The 16,783-nt window shown below is 45.0% G+C and overlaps 1 protein-coding gene across 15 annotated transcripts in view; it reads right to left on the bottom strand.

Annotated features, from left to right (window-relative positions):
* Nucleotides 1-16,783, bottom strand: part of MINK1 (misshapen like kinase 1) — a 48,362-nt gene that overhangs the window by 16,233 nt on the left and 15,346 nt on the right. For all 15 annotated transcript variants that reach the window (XM_079132413.1, XM_079132402.1, XM_079132415.1 and 12 more), the window contains exon 2: nucleotides 982-1,047. In XM_079132413.1, the coding sequence (XP_078988539.1) occupies nucleotides 982-1,047 (66 nt within the window). The remainder of the gene's footprint in view (nucleotides 1-981; nucleotides 1,048-16,783) is intronic.

Below are 16,783 nucleotides of genomic sequence, written 5' to 3'. Positions count from 1 at the left end.
AAATTCCTAGGAGGAGCCATCAAAGGCTTAGACAGGAAAGTCCAAGGCTTCCTGGGGAGGGCAGGGAAGGGCAGCCACTGTGCAGATGGACCTGGGTACTACCAGCCCATGGATATTTTTGTCCTCCACAGCCATTCAAGACCCCAATCCCAGAGAAGCAGAAGCACACAGAGCTACTATTTCCATGGCAACAATGAGGCAAGAGACAGGGCAGGGTGCCTATTTCCCAAGGCTTACAAGGGAAGGAAGGCAAAAGAAAGTCAAGTGGTCCCAGTGACTTGATAAACAAAGAGGGGAATTGTGAAAATATCAAGTGCTGTGTTTGGAGACAAAGAAGCAGGCTGTGTATTCTAGGAGAGCTGCTAGCACTTTCAGCATCTCCACTCCCTTTCCCCAAGTCTAAGTGTGAATAGTGGTCAGGCCACATGAGAAGGCTGGGTTAAAAAGTACCATCAGTGGCTGAGAAAATGCCACTCCTGTGCAGGAGAGAGGCAGACTCATAAGGAGAAGGTCTGAGCTCTGGTTCCGGCTCTATTACAGGCAGCTGTAGATCAAGAAGCCACTTCCCCTCTGCAGGTTATCTATAAGGGCCACCAACCCCAAGTCCTGAGTCTCTTTGTGGTCTTGGGAGGAGTCAAACCCACACCTTTGGCCTGAGTTCTGAATTCCCAGATGACTTCTGACACCCAAATATGTTTCCCACTGCCTTCCTTGCTCCTCCCACTTCCTGTCCCACAGCCACCCAATTGCAGACTTGTTCCTGCCACGCCCAAGACCAGTTCTACACTGAGAGGAGAACTCAAATGCCCTGCTTCTTGCTGCTGTTCTCTTTGCTCTCCTCTTTTTTGGGTCCTTTCTTTTCCCCCAGTCTCTGAAATCACCTGTAGCTCCCCTCAAATCTCTGGAACTGGAACCTGCTTCATCCATTTGAGAGGGCCTCACAGATGTGGAAGTCACACTTTTGCATGATTAGAATCTCACCTTATACACCTGTCCATAGGTTCCATTGCCGACCACCTCCACCAGCTCAAAGATTCCAGCAGGGTCCTGCAGAATGGGGACAAGAGGGACATAAAAAAACAGTGTCAACACTTTAGGAAAGGACTCTGACACTAGTGGAGAGAAGAGGGGTGTTCTATCAGATGATGAATAGTATATAAGAATGTCACCAGGGGGCTTTCTGGGCAACTCTAATAGTCAGCTTGCCCTGCTCCCGGATGGTTCAGAGTTCAGGTTCTACAGGAAAAGTCAGAAGGAGCAGGCAGGGCATGGAAGTCAGAGCCCAAATGGCTTTTCAAGACACTGATCAGCTTGTGTCTGAATCCCTCACCTGTGAATGAGGATGCTGAAGAACCCACCTCTGGAGCTAGTGAAAACTTTAAGTGATGTAATGACCATAAAATGCTAAGATGGAGTCTGGCAGAGAGTGTGTGCTCAATAAAAATTAATTACCATCATTATTATTTTATTTTAAAGGCAGGGATGAACAAAGCTATCAGGGTGCAGGAAGGACCAGCAGGAATTCATTCTCCTCTGGTCCTTTTCTCCCCTTCCCAGTCCTCCTGAGGCTGCGGGTTTCAAGGCCAGGGTTAGAGGCACTTCAGGGCAGGTGAAAGAACCTCCAGGGAGGGAAAGAACAGATGATAGTTAGAAAGGGTCTCTGGCGGGCAAAGGATCAGGAAGAACTCCCTGTTCCTCCTCTTCTGAGCCAAGCAGTGCCAGGAGGAGAGGGCCCAGGGCTGAACAAAGCTTCTAAGAGGCTCCTGGGTCTGCTGGGTCATAGTGGGCAGCCTGGCCTCAGAAGCACAGCTGCCACAGCTGGGCTGAGGCCACCCACACACTCCAGGCCAGACATTTTTTTGAGAGAGAGAAGCTAGCAGGTGAAGCTACAAGCTGGAGAGAGGCCCCAGCACTGTCCATTCTCCTGTGGCTCCTGTGGAAAGGGCAGGTCCCTCTCCACCACTGAAGGGATGGTGAGGGGAGGCAGAGAGTAAGGATGGCACCTGGGAATAACTCTCCAGGGAACACTCGGGCCTCTGTGCTGATCACACATAATCCAAGGCTCCCTTCTCCCTAATTTTGAAAACTAACAAGATTTCTGAAAAAATAAAAACAACAAAATAAACTCCACAAGCAAGGCAAAAACACCCTTTATCCACTGACGTGAGCAGACAGAACAGGATTCAGGCATGGTGGAGACCAGAAGAAGGCTTAAGGCTTTTTGAGAATGTCCTCACTGAACTCAGTGCATTTTCTGAGAGGAACTGGAAGGCAGGAATGGCTCCCTGGCTCCTTGAACCTGCCCTATCGCAGTACATGGCACAGTGCATTGACTGCATTCACATGTCTGTAATTCCTGGAGAAAAGGCCATGTCTCATCTCTCACACTAAGGCTGTCCAGCACCCAGCCCAGGTCTGGCACTCGGTAGCCTAAGAGAACTGCCAAGACTGCCCCCAGGGGGCACAGGACACAGAAGTTGGAGACTTCCTACAGGCTCTGATGGGGACTGGGCTGACCAGGCCAAGAACCTCAGGGTGTATTTCAATTATTTTGCTTCAGTTGAAGTTACTAAAAACTATTTTAATAGTTTGTCTAGATTCATAGGAAAGAGGCATCACTGGGGTGGAGGGCAAATAAGAGTTTTGTTTGCACCTGAGAATTGCAAGAAACGTGGAAGAAGTTCTCATGTCCATCTACAACTCCAGACTTAGAGGTCTGAGGAGAACACACTTCCCTTCAGATCTCCCCAAGAGCCAGCACAGTGGCACACACCTGTAGTCCCAGCAGCTCTGGAGGCTAAGACTGGAGGATTGGAACTTCAAAGCCAGCCTCAGCAACTTAATGAGGCCCTAGTTAACTTAGCAAGACCCTATCTCAAAATAAAGATGTTTTTAAAAAGGGCTGGAGATGTAACTCAGTGGTTAAGCACCCCTGGGCTTAATCCCTGGTACAAAAATGAAATAAAAATTTATCTATCTATCTATCTATCTATCTATCTATCTATCTATCTATCTATCTATCTATCTTCCCAAGACAAGAGTCCATCCTTTCTGAGGCCTCATAGCTCTCATGTTTGGGAAGTCCATCCCTGAATCTAACTTTAGTTTTTTCTGCATTGGGGGGAGACAGAAAAAAGGACTCAGGGTTGTGATTTTCTTAATGCTCCTGATCTAAGAGGAAAATGACAATGGGCCTACTAAAAGTACAGTGATATATCACCATCTCTGAAAATCACAATGAATACATTTTAATTTTGTGATACTAATTCCCAATCTGTCTCCTTTCTATATGTTTGGGAGGCACTAAGGGATGAAGTAATCTGAGGTCAGACAAGCTGGGTTCAGACATAGATTTTCAATGGGTTTTAAGTCCAATTTTGGAACATGCTTGCTGGAAAGGTGATTTGGAGAATTCACTGAGACAGTGAGCATGCTATGGTGGTCATAGCACCCTGGACCCTTCACAAAAGATGCTCCATAGAGGCCCCACCCACTCTGCTTGGGGACAGCAGCACATTTTCCCCAACAAAATCCACCCCCAGCATTGTGTTCTGCAATTCCCCCTCCCTTCTCAGCACCACTGTCCTCTCTCCCTTCAAGTATCCCTGGTTCATCTCAATTCTTGCACCTGCCATGTCAGCCCTGTCCCTTCTGTCCTCCCCCATGCACCTCCTGTCTCTCCACAGCTCTTTTTGCTGCCACTGCCCATTTTTATCCTCCAAGCACAGTGCTCTCCTCATTTCACTCCTCTGTCCCAGAACTGGCACAGCTCCCTACTGCTGAAAGGAAGTCCAAACAACTCTGCCTGATATTCACAACTGCCCCGTCATCAACCAACCAGGGAATATTTTGAGTATGTGTCTACATTTGCCCTGCACTGGGCTAGGCCCTAATCAGGGAAAATTGATAAGGAAACCTTATCTTATTTCATTCATCCCTTAAATATTCATTAGGTACTAATTATGCAGCAACTCCTGAATTAGGCACCACAGGAGCTCAACCATGTGTAAGAAGCATATCGCCTTATCATTTTTAGAGACAGGCCAAGAATCCAAAATAGACATGTGGTAATATATGATTATATGTCACAGAACTAATGAAGAAACTGTTTGGTATGGTGGAAAGAGCATGGCAGAGTGGCTTTCTAGTAAGAACTTGGGCATTAGCCCTTTGTCTCTCAGTAAGCACTGAATTGTCTAGGGACTCATTTTCCTCCCACAAACTGAGGTAGTTGGACTGGGTACAAAGTCTGTTTTATGGTTTCAGGGGAGAGAATTAAATTCTAGTTGGGAATGTCTGGCCATCTCACTGGAGATGATGTTTGAGGGCTTCGGAGTCTGGTAAGTTTTCAACTGGTGATAGGAAATAAAAAACAGAGAAGGCCATGCCCCAGTGAGGGAGAGCCGAAACTGGGTATGGATATTGAATTTGAGATGCTAGGGGAGACGTGGGAGTACATGCCTACAGGTATTTAAAAACAGGATCTGGAGATAAAGATTTAGAGATATTCTTATGTGTGAGAGACATAAGACTAAATATTGAGGGATCATGTACAGGGAAAGCAGAATAGGAGAGCCAAGGCCAGCCTTAGGAATGGCTGCAGGTTACACACTGGAGAGAAGAGACACCGGAAGAGGGACGACTGGGATGACCATGGAGACCATCGTGTAGGAAGAACAGGGTGAACAGTGGCTCAAATGCTCCAGAGTAGTCAGAAGACACTGAATACTCCTGGCCTTAGTGCTAGGGAACCCTTGTGAGAACTGGAGTTTGAAAATAAGGCAGCAAGCAGGGGCTAGAGGAGGAAGTGGAAGCTACAGGGGCAGCACCCTCTCTGGAGGGGTTGAACTCTGAGAGGAAGAGGGAAATCAGATGATGCCTGGAGGAGGCAGCAGGTTTGGACAAGATGGTTTTCAAAACAGGGAAGAGCTCTCATGCCTGTGGAAGGGAAGGATCCAAAAAGGGAGGACAACAGAGGAACTGGTTTTTTAAATACTATATATGTATATGTGTTTTTTTGTTTGATTTTACAGTGTGGGAGATTGAACCCAAGAGCTCACACATGCTAGGAAAGTGCTCTATCGCTGAGCTACAACCCCAACCCAAGTGCACGTACATTTTTATTTCACAACATATAAATTCTCTTTCTCTGATTTGCAGTAGTGATAAAATCCAACAGTGCCCATTTATCTCTTATACACATACCCATGGATTAGAATGCCCAGAGACATATAACACAATTCAGATTTGATTTGTGTGTTAATTAGGCTACCAGTGTGGCCCTTCAAATATGGCACCTTTGTTCACCCTCTTCAAAGGTGAGAGGTCTCCAGAGGGAGGTGCTGTGCTCCTGGGAAGCCCCCAGGCAGTCCTGGCTGGCCCTAGAACAGCTTTGCAATGTGCTTTTGGTCTTGTCCAGCTCTTCCTTGTGATACTCACATTCTGTTCTCCCTCAGCAGTCTGCTTCTTGTCCAGTCAGCTGCTGGAAGGTAGGAAGGGATGATAACCACAGCAGGGGTAAATCACAAGAGCAAGAGAGGAGGACAGGAAGAGATGAGAAGTGAATAGACAGTGGACTATTGAGGTCAAGAGGAAGGAAGATGAATGTTGAACATGGTGGCACATGCCTGTAATCCCAGCAACCTGGGAAGTTGAGACAGGAGGATCACATTTGAGGGTAGCCTGGTCAACTTAGCAAGACCCTAACTCAAAAATAAAATAAGAGGGGTTTAGTTTTATTTATTAATCTTATCTCCACCCTGAGTTTAAATTTCTCAAGAACAAGATCAAGTAGATATATTTTAAAAAATTATCTGGGCTGAGGATATAGCTCAGTTGGTAGAGTGCTTGCCTTGCAGGCACAAGGCCCTGGTTCAATCCCCAGCACTGCAAAAAAATAAATTAAAAAAAAATAAAAATAATGATAATAATAATAATCTAACAATAAGACATTCCCACTTAGCACTTTGATTTCAATATTGTACTGCAGATTTTAGCCAGAGTGATTAAAAAAGAAAAAGAAATGAGAGGTATCTAGAGTCAGGCACAGGGGTAATCCTAGCAACTCAGGAGGCTGAGGCAGGAGATTGTAAGTTCAAGGTCAGCCAGGGCAATTTAGCAAGATCCTGTCTCAAAATAAGAAATAAAACAAAATATACAAAGGGTCAGTATGTGGCTCTGTGGTAGAGTGCTTGCCTAACATGTGGGAAACTGATAATTTTTCATTTAAAAAGTGAAAACACAACCAATAGGATGGAAAAAAAATTGCAAATTATATATCTAATAAGGGACTTGTATCTGAAATATAAAAAGGATTTCTACAATTCAACAATAAAAAGATAAACAGAACTGAGGGTATAGTTCAGTGGTAGAGTACTTGCCTAGTATTTGTGAAGCTCTGGGTTTGATCTCCAGCAAACACACACACACACACACACACACACACACACACACACACAAGCTCTGGGTTTGATCTCCAGCAAACACACACACACAAACACACACACGAAGAAGATAAAAAGAAAGGGCCAGGAAATGTATCAGTGGTAGAATGCTTGCCTAGCATGCACAAGGCCCTGGGTTCTATCCCTTGAATCACAAACATAAAGAAAAAAGATCAACAAACCAATTTAAAAATGGGCAAACCCTTTAGCACTGTGGACCAGAGCATGGGGTGGCTAGGGGCACCATCTGCAGGCTATGGGTGACTGCTGGTTCTTGTGTGCTAGCTATGCAGTTCCTGGGCTGCGGTGGGCTTTGTGGAGGGCCCCCCCCCAGGGTCCTTTTGTTCCTGAATTCCCCAGGGGGCCTGGCACTGAGCAGAGGTGCTGCCCAAACAAGGCTACACTCTGGACAGCACTTATTGTGCCTGTGAGGTAGGGAGAGTCAGGCAAAAAGTAAAAATAAAACAATAAGAAACGAGGGAAGGATCTGAATAGATATTTCTTCAAAGAACTTATATTCAGTGGCCAAAAAGCACATAAGATGTTCAACATCAACAGTCATCAGGGAAATGCAAATCAAAACCACATGAGAATACCACTTTGCACCCACTAGAATGGCTATAATCAAAAAATTCTGACAATAACAAGTGTTGATGAGAACAAGGAAAAATTGGAACCCTTAAACACTGCTGGTGGGGATGTAAAATAGTATAGAGTCCTTTGGAAAAAAGGCAGGTAGTCTGTCAAAGGTTAAACAGAGAGTTACCATATGACTTAGCAATTCTACTTCTGGGTATAGACTCAAAAGGATCCAAAGCACATAAAACCTGTACATGAATGTTCACAGCAGCATTATTCATAAAATCCCCAAAGTAGAAAAAACAAGAATGTCTGTCAATTGCTGAGTGGATAAACATTTTGTGTGTGTGTGTGTGTGTGTGTGTGTGTGTGTGTGTGCCCGCGCGCATGCGCACATATACGTATACACACTCACACAAAATAAAAAGGAATGAAGTACTGGACTAGAAGTGGTAACAGGAAAGAATCTTGACAGTATTATGCTAATGAAAGAATCCAGTCACAAAAGGCCACGTGTTGTGGGACTCCATTCATATGTAATGTCCAAAAGAGGCAGATTCATAGAGACCTAAAGTAGATTAATGATTGCCAACAGAAGGGGTCGGGGAGAATGCAAACAGAGCAAAAAATAACATATGATAACTCACATGATTTTAGTTTGGCAATTCTGATTTCTATTCTTGGATGTGCCACTAACAGGCTGTGTTTGGGGGCAAGTCACTTAAACTCTGGGTTCCTTTCTGACAAACTAAGAAAACTCTCCAATTCTACCCGAATTTCAGGTGTAATGCATGGAGCTGCCACCCTATGTCTACTCCTTCCTTACTCTGTGTCACTCCTGGGCTGGGGAATAAAAGAGTGAATAAATTGAGGCAGTTCCTGCCATCCTGGTTTGCACAAAACAGCTCCACAATTGATTATTTAATTATAGCTGTGATGTTCTATATGCTATGAAGACATACAGGGTGTTAAGAGAACAAACTCAGCCAAGTCCAGAACATAGGAGTCAGGGAAAGGCTCTTGAAAGAAAACAGGCACAAACCACAATAGAAAGTTGTCCTAGCACCTCATGTGAAGAAGGCAGGCTATCATCTGTCCCCTCCCCTGGTCCCTGCCTTTACTACCTTAGGAGATCTCTCACCTTGGTTGTCTGAGTTTGTGCTCACTGTCCACGATCCCCATGGTCCATTTAAAAAAAATTTTTTTTAGTTGTCAATGAATTTTTATTTTATTTATTTATATGTGGTGCTGAGAATCGAACCCAGTGTCTCACACATGCTAGACAAGCGCTCTACCACTGAGCCACAACCCCAGCCCCCCACTGCCCTTTAATAATTATAGTAACTAGCAATTTTTTTTTTCTTCTGGGTACCAGGGATTGAATTCAGGGGCACTCGACCACTGAACCACATCCTCAGCACAATTTTGTATATTATTTAGAGGCAGGGTCTCACTGAGTTGCTTAGTGCCTTTTGCAAAGGCTAGCTGTGAACTCACAGTCCTCCTGCCTCAGCCTCCCGAGTCCCTGGGATTATAGGCATGCGCTACCGTGCCCAGCATAACTAGCAATTTTAAAGCACCTTCTTTGTTCCTGATACTACCAAGTACTTTAGAAGTACACTCTCAGCCAGATGTGGTGGTGCAGATGTAGTATAATCCCAGCTACTTGGGAAGCTGAGGCAAAAGGATCACAAGTTCAAAGCTGACCTGGGCAACTTACCTAGTCCCTGTCTCAAAATTTAAAAAAAATGTGAAAGGGTTGGGAATTAGTTCAGTGGTAGAGTGTTTGTCTAACATATACAAGTCCCCAGCACTGAAAAAAAAAAAAGTACAATCTCATAACAAACTTTGAGGTAGGTACTATAGTTACACTCATCTATGAACTTCACATGAAGAAAGTTCAGAGCATTTACGTGAGTTGCCCAGGGTTACACACAACTAGTAAGTGGTGGAGCCAGGATCTGATCTCAAAAATCTGACTCCAAGGCCGACAGTGTGCTTTGCTTGGCTCTCAGCTCCTGTGGCCTAAGGGATTATGTTTTCAAACACTTGGTTCCCTTTTTTGCTTCAGCAAGAGTTCAAGAGATGGGTTCCTGACCTAAGGCAGTCCATCCAAGACAGAAGAAAACAACGACCAAGGGCAAACTTCCCCTCAGCCATTCCAACAATGTGGAAGATGCCATATGGTACACGGAGAGCCAAAACTACAGAAGCTTTATTACCACAGGTAAAGGAGAGCAGAAGCTCTCAGCCAGCAAAGAGAGGCAGAAGAACCTGGAGATCAAAGCATATGCAGGGCAAGAGGGGCCAAGAGCTGTAGAGGAAACAGGAGTGGGAGAGGGAGCTAGGGAGTGATTCTAGCCACCCCCTGCTGTTAGCATGAATCCAGAATCACCCTGCAATTCCAATCCCAAAGAACCATCCACACTGCAGTCCTGCTGCTCAGAATCTAATGAGATTCTTGACCTTAAATAATAATAATATTGACATCCTGACACTATAAAAGAGAGTTTTACACACACCCACTAATTTAATCCTTGTATAATTCCAAGAGGTAAACAGTTTTATAATTCTCACTTTACAGATGAGGAAACTGAGGCTCAGTGAAGGAAAGTACAAGGTCAAACAACCACTTCAGTGGTACAGCCAGGATTTGTATGCACGTGGCTGGTTCCAGAATCTATTCTATAACTATCCCTTTATTTGATCTAGCCAGAGCAGGTTCCTGCAACCAAGCAAACCAGACCTCACATTCCTACTGTATTTCTCACATGATTATGTCTCATTCTCCCAAGTAGAATAGAAGCTGTTCAGATGGTACATAGGTATTAAACACAGTATGAGAGTTGGGCAGACTCATATTGATATGGGTACTCAAATGAAAAATAATGGCAGAATTTTTCCCATGCCACTCTGACTCTGTGGCATACACTGAACTACTTTGGCTGCATAGTGAGCATGTGAAACCAGTATGTAAGTGCTTTCTTCCTCTCACTAGAGCTTTTACTATAGTTAAGTATATCTTATCATCCCATATTTTACATATATTGAAATTGTATGCCAGATGTGGTGGCACACATCTGTTATCACAACAACTGAGGAGGTTAAGGCAGGAGAACTGCAAGTTCATGGCTATCCTGGGCAACTTAAAAAGACCCTGCCTCAGAATAAAACACAAAAAGAACTAAGGATAAGCTGAGCGTGGTGGCACACACCTGCAATCTCAGTGACTTGGGAAGCTAAAGCAGGAAGATCACAGGTTTGAGGCCAGGCTCAGCAACACTAAATAAAAAAGGTTGGGGATATGATTTCGTAGTTAAGTGTCCCTAGGTTCAATTCCCAATACCAAAAAAAAAAAAAAAAAAGTAAATAAAAAGGGCTGGGATGTAGCTCAGTGGTAGAGCTTTTCCTTGGTGTGCATGAAGCCCTGGGTTTGATCCCCAGTACTGGGGAGGGTGGTGAGATTATACATACTTATAATTTCTGGCTGATGGAGAGACTGTGGAAGGAATCACAAAAGTGTTGGACCCATTTATCAAAGGGAGGGGCTCTGAGACAACTGACATACCTCTCCTGTGGTCAAAACAACAAATTTGGGGAGGTAGCTCAGTGGTGGAGCACATGCCTAACAAGTATAAGATCCTGGTTCAATCCCCAGCACAGGAAAGGGGATCAGGGGGAGAAGAATTTAAGGATATAGGACTGAAAGGAAGGAAGGAAGAGACACAAAACTGGTGGGTTAGGGAAACACATAGCCTGAGATGGGCAAAGAGCAGAAGGGCACAGGCACAGAAGGGTATGGACTGCCCCTCAGACTCTGCTCCCTTGTCTTGAAGCTTCCTTTGATTATTGCTAATGTATGAGTCTTCCCAGCTACAGCCCAACACTTCCTGAAGGCACTGCCTTATGCTTCAGTCTCCTCAGCACTGGGGAAGGAGAGGTGTTGGGCAATGAGGAGGAGAGCATACTGATCCTTCCCAAGACACCCACTTACTCTTTGACCTTGGGCTCTGCTTGTTAGAGCTGACCAGAAGAGAACCAGGTACAAACTGGCCTTCAGCTCATCCTTCCTTCCTCTGCTGACCCTTAAGGGCTACCTGGGCTCCTCCCATGGCTTGTGTAGAACAGGAAGGAAACCGCAAGTACGGCTCTGACTCTGATGCCTGGTACCCTGTATTGGGTGACATTTTCCTTTCCCTTCCCTGAAACCAAAAAGTCATTTTTTAAAAATGCAATAATAGGGCAGAATGAGATTAGACTAGAAGTGAAAGCTTTGGCTATTTCCCAAAAGAAAATGAAAATGATTTGTATACTCATTGTGTCAGGACTACCCAGACATAGCCCTGTTCAGAGGCTGGGATGGGTGGTGGTAGGGACACTAACTGAAGCTTAACTGCTGGGAATATGAGCAAAGGCTGAGGAAAAAAGGAATGAAGGAGGTAAACTCCAATCAGTCCCTCCCAACTGGTGTATGGATCATAGCAGAATGCTGGACAAAAGACAGGAATAGACAAAAAGAGGCCAGCAGCTGAGATTTGGGGTAAAATTTCTTAGAAGTGGCCAAGAGTTGGAGTAGGAACTCTGAACCTCATTCATTATTCCAATAATAATAACTCCTCTAGCACCAAGCCCCTTCCATTTGTATCTAGATTGCCCATCTCCAAATGTGGAAAGTAATTCTGTTGGTTGGCTTTGTCTGTAGATGAAATCCTTTGAGGGGTAAAGTTTATTTTTATGTACTTCAACAAATGCAAACTGTTATTAACCAGTATCTTTATTAAGTACCTGTCAAAGGGTACCTTCTCTCTCTCTTTCTTTTTTTTTTTTTTTTTTTTTTTTTTTTGTGGTGCTCGGGATGGAACCCAGATCTTCACACATGCTAGGCATGGGCTTTACCACCGAGCTATACCTCCAGCCCAAAGACTTCATACCTTCTAAAAACCTGGAGATAGCTTAAAAGACACCAACACAGAAAAGAATTAATATCATGAGAAAGTTACATGTGCTAAAATATAAAGATATAGATTTGCTTGTGAAGTAACTGCAGGAGAAGCAGATAGGATAGGAAAATAGATCTTCCCACTTTTTGCTGACCCATGAGTTTTATAATTAAAGAAATTCAGACCTGGAAGGGTCCATTATGAATTCCAGGAGATCCTAGAGAATTGTTAGAATGGTAGAAAGAATTAGAACCATAAAGACTGGGCAGCAGGGCCAGATGGTGGTGGTGGTGGTGGTGGTGGGGGTGGTGGTGGTGGTGGAAATCCTTGGGAAAGACACAAACAAAACCCCAGTGGGGACAAGGGAAGAACTGGTCTCACCTGTGCTTCAAGCCTATTCAGATATGCCCTAGCAGGTCCTGCTGCTGCAGGCAGTGCCTTTCCCAAATCGAGGCAAGGTGCCATCCTACCCCAACAGGGGAACAGTGTCAGGAGGTGGGGGTGGGGCCACCACAGGGTATGGGGGACAGAAGGACAAGATAGAGTGAACCAACTGTGAGGCTGAGATGAGGGGGGTGGGGTGGACTCCATTTGCTAGGCCATACCCACCTGTGCACTCACAGGAGACAAGCTTCCTCCTGTCACCAACCACACCAGGACTATACAGTGGGAGGAGAGACCCAGGGAAACTTTTGATAAGATAGAAACAGAAGGGAGAGGGAAAACAGAACTAAGGGGCCAACGGGAAAGAGAATGGGAACTTGTGGCCTAAAGAGGGAAGTCAAGCCAAGCAGTTCACTAGAAGACAGGGCTGCCAAGGCCTAGGTAGCCCTTGTTTCCCTGTCTCTTCTCAGAGAAGCCCTGGTCTTCTCTGTTTCAGAGGAGACCAGGACTGGATTAGGCTGAGAGGCTGGCCCTCCCTCCTTCCTGGTTGAAAACAATAGGCCTGTTTTCCTAAACTCTTCCTGTAATCCAGAGAACCCACAGGAAGAGGAAGAGAGGGGCAAAGGCAGTGGCAGTACCAAGGAACAGTTTGGTGGGGGGGACTTCCACCTCCCATAAACTTGGCAGCTCCTTCAAAGCCACCCCCCAAAACATGGACCATCCAAGTACTAAAACAGTGCATTCTATGAAAATGCTGCCCTTTTTTTTTTTTTTTTAAGTACTGGAAATTGAACCCATGGGTACTCTACCATTGTGCTATACCCCCAGTTCTTTTTTTATCTTTTGAGACAGGGGCTTGTTAAATTGCTGAGGCTGGCCTTGAACTTGTGCTCCTTCTGCCTCAGCCTCCCAAGTTTTTGGGATTACATGTATGCACCACTGTGCCCAGTTATATGCAGTTTTGTGTTTTTTAAAAAATTTTTAGATGTTGATAGAGCTTTATTATATTCATTTATTAATATGTGGTACTGAGAATTGAACCCAGTGCCTCACACATGCTAGGCAAATGCTCTACCACTGAGCCACAACCCCAGCCCACTCAAATGCAGTTTTAAAGCCCACCCCAGATCCCCTACCAATTGGATTAATAATCCTAATCTCCTTCTATATGAGATTTTCTGAAGCCACCACCAGGGAAGAGGCAGAAGTACTGACAACATGGAAAGAGAGGCAAGTGTTCTGGTAGAGGGGGTAGAGTCTCAGATACCCTCTGATTAGATATGGGTAGTTAGAGGATGTATGCAAAAGGAGAAAATACAGAAGACTATGAAAAGACAGTGTGTGCGTAAGAGAAAATGGGAGAGGGGTAGGGAGGCCAGAGGTAGTGAGGTGGCAGGAAAAGTCTCAAGAAATCACCCCCTTCTTCCCACCCAGCGGAGATACCAAGCACAGTCCCCAGAGACCCAAAGGGAAAGCAGAAAGGCAGAAGTCTGCCAAGCGAACCAGGGGAGGATGTAGTGTGAACCAAAGGGCTCACTGTGAAAGGCAGGCCCAAAGCCAAAGCATGAAACAGATTAAATATTCCTAGGGGGAGAAAGGAAGTCGACAGGGGACAGATGCTTATTACAGCACCTCTTCATTGAGCCCAATAACAGAAAGGAAGAAAGAATGGACAAAAGGCTAAAACCCTATCAGTTTCCTATTGTCCATCATTTCCATTAATAAACTCAACATTTTTCCCACCACTATTGTGGACTGAACTCAGAGGCGCTCTACCACTGAGTCACATCCCCATTCCTTTTATTTTATTTATTTATTTTTATTTTTATTTTTATTTTTTATTTATTTATTTTTATTGTAAACAAATGGGATACATGTTGTTTCTCTGTTTGACCATGGCGTAAAGGCATACCATTTGTGTAATCATAAATTTACATAGAACAATGTTGTTTGATTCATTCTGTTATTTTTTCCCTTCCCCCCCACCCCCTTTTATTTTATTTTAAGAAAGGGTCTCACTAAGTTGCTAGGCTGACATCAAACTTCTTCCTCAGTCTCCAAGTCACTGGGAATACAGGCAGGCATCACCACGTCCAGCCAAATAGGACTCTTTAAGAAAGCATTCCCTAAACTCCTTTTCCCAGGTTTCCTTAGCCTGAAAGAGACTCTCCACTCTGAGAGTCCTCCCTTTCACACTGTGGACCTCAATCAGACTCCTCTGTGCTGATTCCACACTGTGAAGTACTAGTCCTCTGTATATCCACATGTTGAAGTGTTTTTATGGGAATGAAGCACAAGAGGGAGGGAATCAAGTAGGCTCGAGGAGTAGATGGGAGGGGAAGAAGTCAGGAAAGATATTTATATAGGGGAGGAAGGGTGGTTATAACTGACTCCTCCTGGGTCTCTTAAGCCAGGACGTGTAAAACACACACACACACGCTTGCAGATACACGCAGAGGCAGAAACAAGTCAAGGCGTGATACATCCACGAACGCAAATTCCATTCTCATCAGAAACCGGTCAGAGCAGAGGGGGCCCTGCCTGCAGCAAGGAGGCTGGGAACCTCCCCTCCTCCTCTCATAAGTTGGTTCTATTGCCTCCATGTGAGGCTCCCCACAGACCTGGCAGCCTCAGACAGGGCCGGGTCTAGAAGTCTTCACAGATGGAGAGGCCTACAGGAGGTGGTAGCTGACACAAGGAGAGAGGTTTGGGGGCAGTGCAGAGTAGACAGTCAGGCAGTGGAAGAGGGAGGGCACGAGGGAGAAGAGGGGACCAGAAATCTAGCAGCCTAGGACTAGTTCTAAAATGGCTGCAGGCAAGGCAAGGACAGATGGTCCCTTTCTGATTCTGTGCTGGGGAAGCAGGGAAAGGGAAAAGGGAAAAATAAACACCATCACAGTCAGGAATTTAAAAATAAATGGAAAAACCTAAAAGATAAACAGCCTGCTTCTGAGGTTTTTCTGTCTGCCTCCAAAGCCTTCTAAGAGAAAAGAGAGCTGCAAGCTTCAGAGGCCAATCCTTGGGTCAGGAGACTGCTAGAGGTCATTCTAGCCATCCATCTGTCCCTAGTCAGAAGATGTTGCAAAATCTTCTAGGTAGCCAAGACAGTATCTTGCCCTTATCTCTCAATCTTCCTTCCTAAGTCCCACCTTAGGTGAGGCCTCGGTTTTGCACTCAGGAGGCCCTGGGTTAAATCCCTAGCATGCACACACAAAAAGTTTCTTTAAAATGTTACAAGCTGTCAGCAGCGGTTTGATTCTGTCTCCTCCATAAGAATTAGAATCAATCTCTATCCCTGTCTGCAGAATTAATCTCATCACCTCATGGCTGTGGCCACCACCCATTACCCAGTGCTTCACAGTCTATAAGGTGCTTTTTAGTCATTATCTCATCTGCACATCAAGCCTGTAGGGTGGCTGGGCAGGAATTATTACCCATTTCACAAATGAGGAAACCAAAGCTCTGACAAGCTAGTCATGGTGAAGCCAGAATTCAAGTCTGCTTGGTCTGCTGATGGCAATACCACACTGCTACTATGGCTAGATTCCCCCTGCCAGTCATGAGGTGAAGCTGCAGGTTCAGCTGTGACTGCCTCACAGCTGACTATGCCAGGTGTGGTTTACTTTGGTGTCCTTTTATTTCTTGCTGGTGTGGGTCGAGGCAAAGGGCAGGAGCCCTGTGCTCTAATGCACCTCTCAGTTCTGCACCTCTCAGTTTCCCACCTCTGGGTCTTCATACCTGCTCTTCCAAGTTCATCACTCTCCTCTTTACCAGGCTGTCTCATGCTCATTCCTTCAGATCCAAATTTAGACATCATCATCTCCAGGAGATGCCCCCTGCCTGTCCTCTGCAACACCTGTACCACCCCTTTCATAATACCAATTACATTTTTATAACTGTCTGTCTCCTCTGCTAGACTAAGTTCTTAGAAGACAGGGCCGTACTCAAAACCTGTCCATGGAATGAATGAATACAGAAATAAAAGTTGACATTTCTAGAAAAAACCTTCCTTGCTCCTTAAGGCAGTGGTTTCTAACACTAGTTTGGAGTTATTTCCTTACAAAATGATCCTTGAATATTCGCTTCAGTGCACTATGCCAACTACTAAAAGTGAATCTTTTTTGTCATGTGAATCAGCACTCCATAATTCATAAGCTTGGTAAGTAAGTATTACCAGAAAGTAGACTTTCTTAAAGCAAGAAACTTCTATATGATCAGCAAAACCCAAACAGGAACACTAATAAAGGCCCAAAGATCACAGACGGCAATGGGCAAGACACGAAGGGAAAGCCTCCTGGAGGAGAACAGAGTTAAAGAAGCTGGCAGAGGTTGGGATGGGTGAGAAGGGCAGGAATCCCCATCTCAGTTAGAGGACAGCCTACTGTTAGGTTCAAAAGTGTAAGAGGAAGACTCAGGGCACGGATCTTAGCTGAAGCA

Source organism: Sciurus vulgaris (genome assembly GCF_902686455.1).
Source record: "Sciurus vulgaris genome assembly, chromosome: 3".
Taxonomy (NCBI): domain Eukaryota; kingdom Metazoa; phylum Chordata; class Mammalia; order Rodentia; family Sciuridae; genus Sciurus; species Sciurus vulgaris.
The sequence above is the reverse complement of the archived record's forward strand: the minus strand, read 5'-3'. Positions and strand labels throughout refer to the sequence as shown.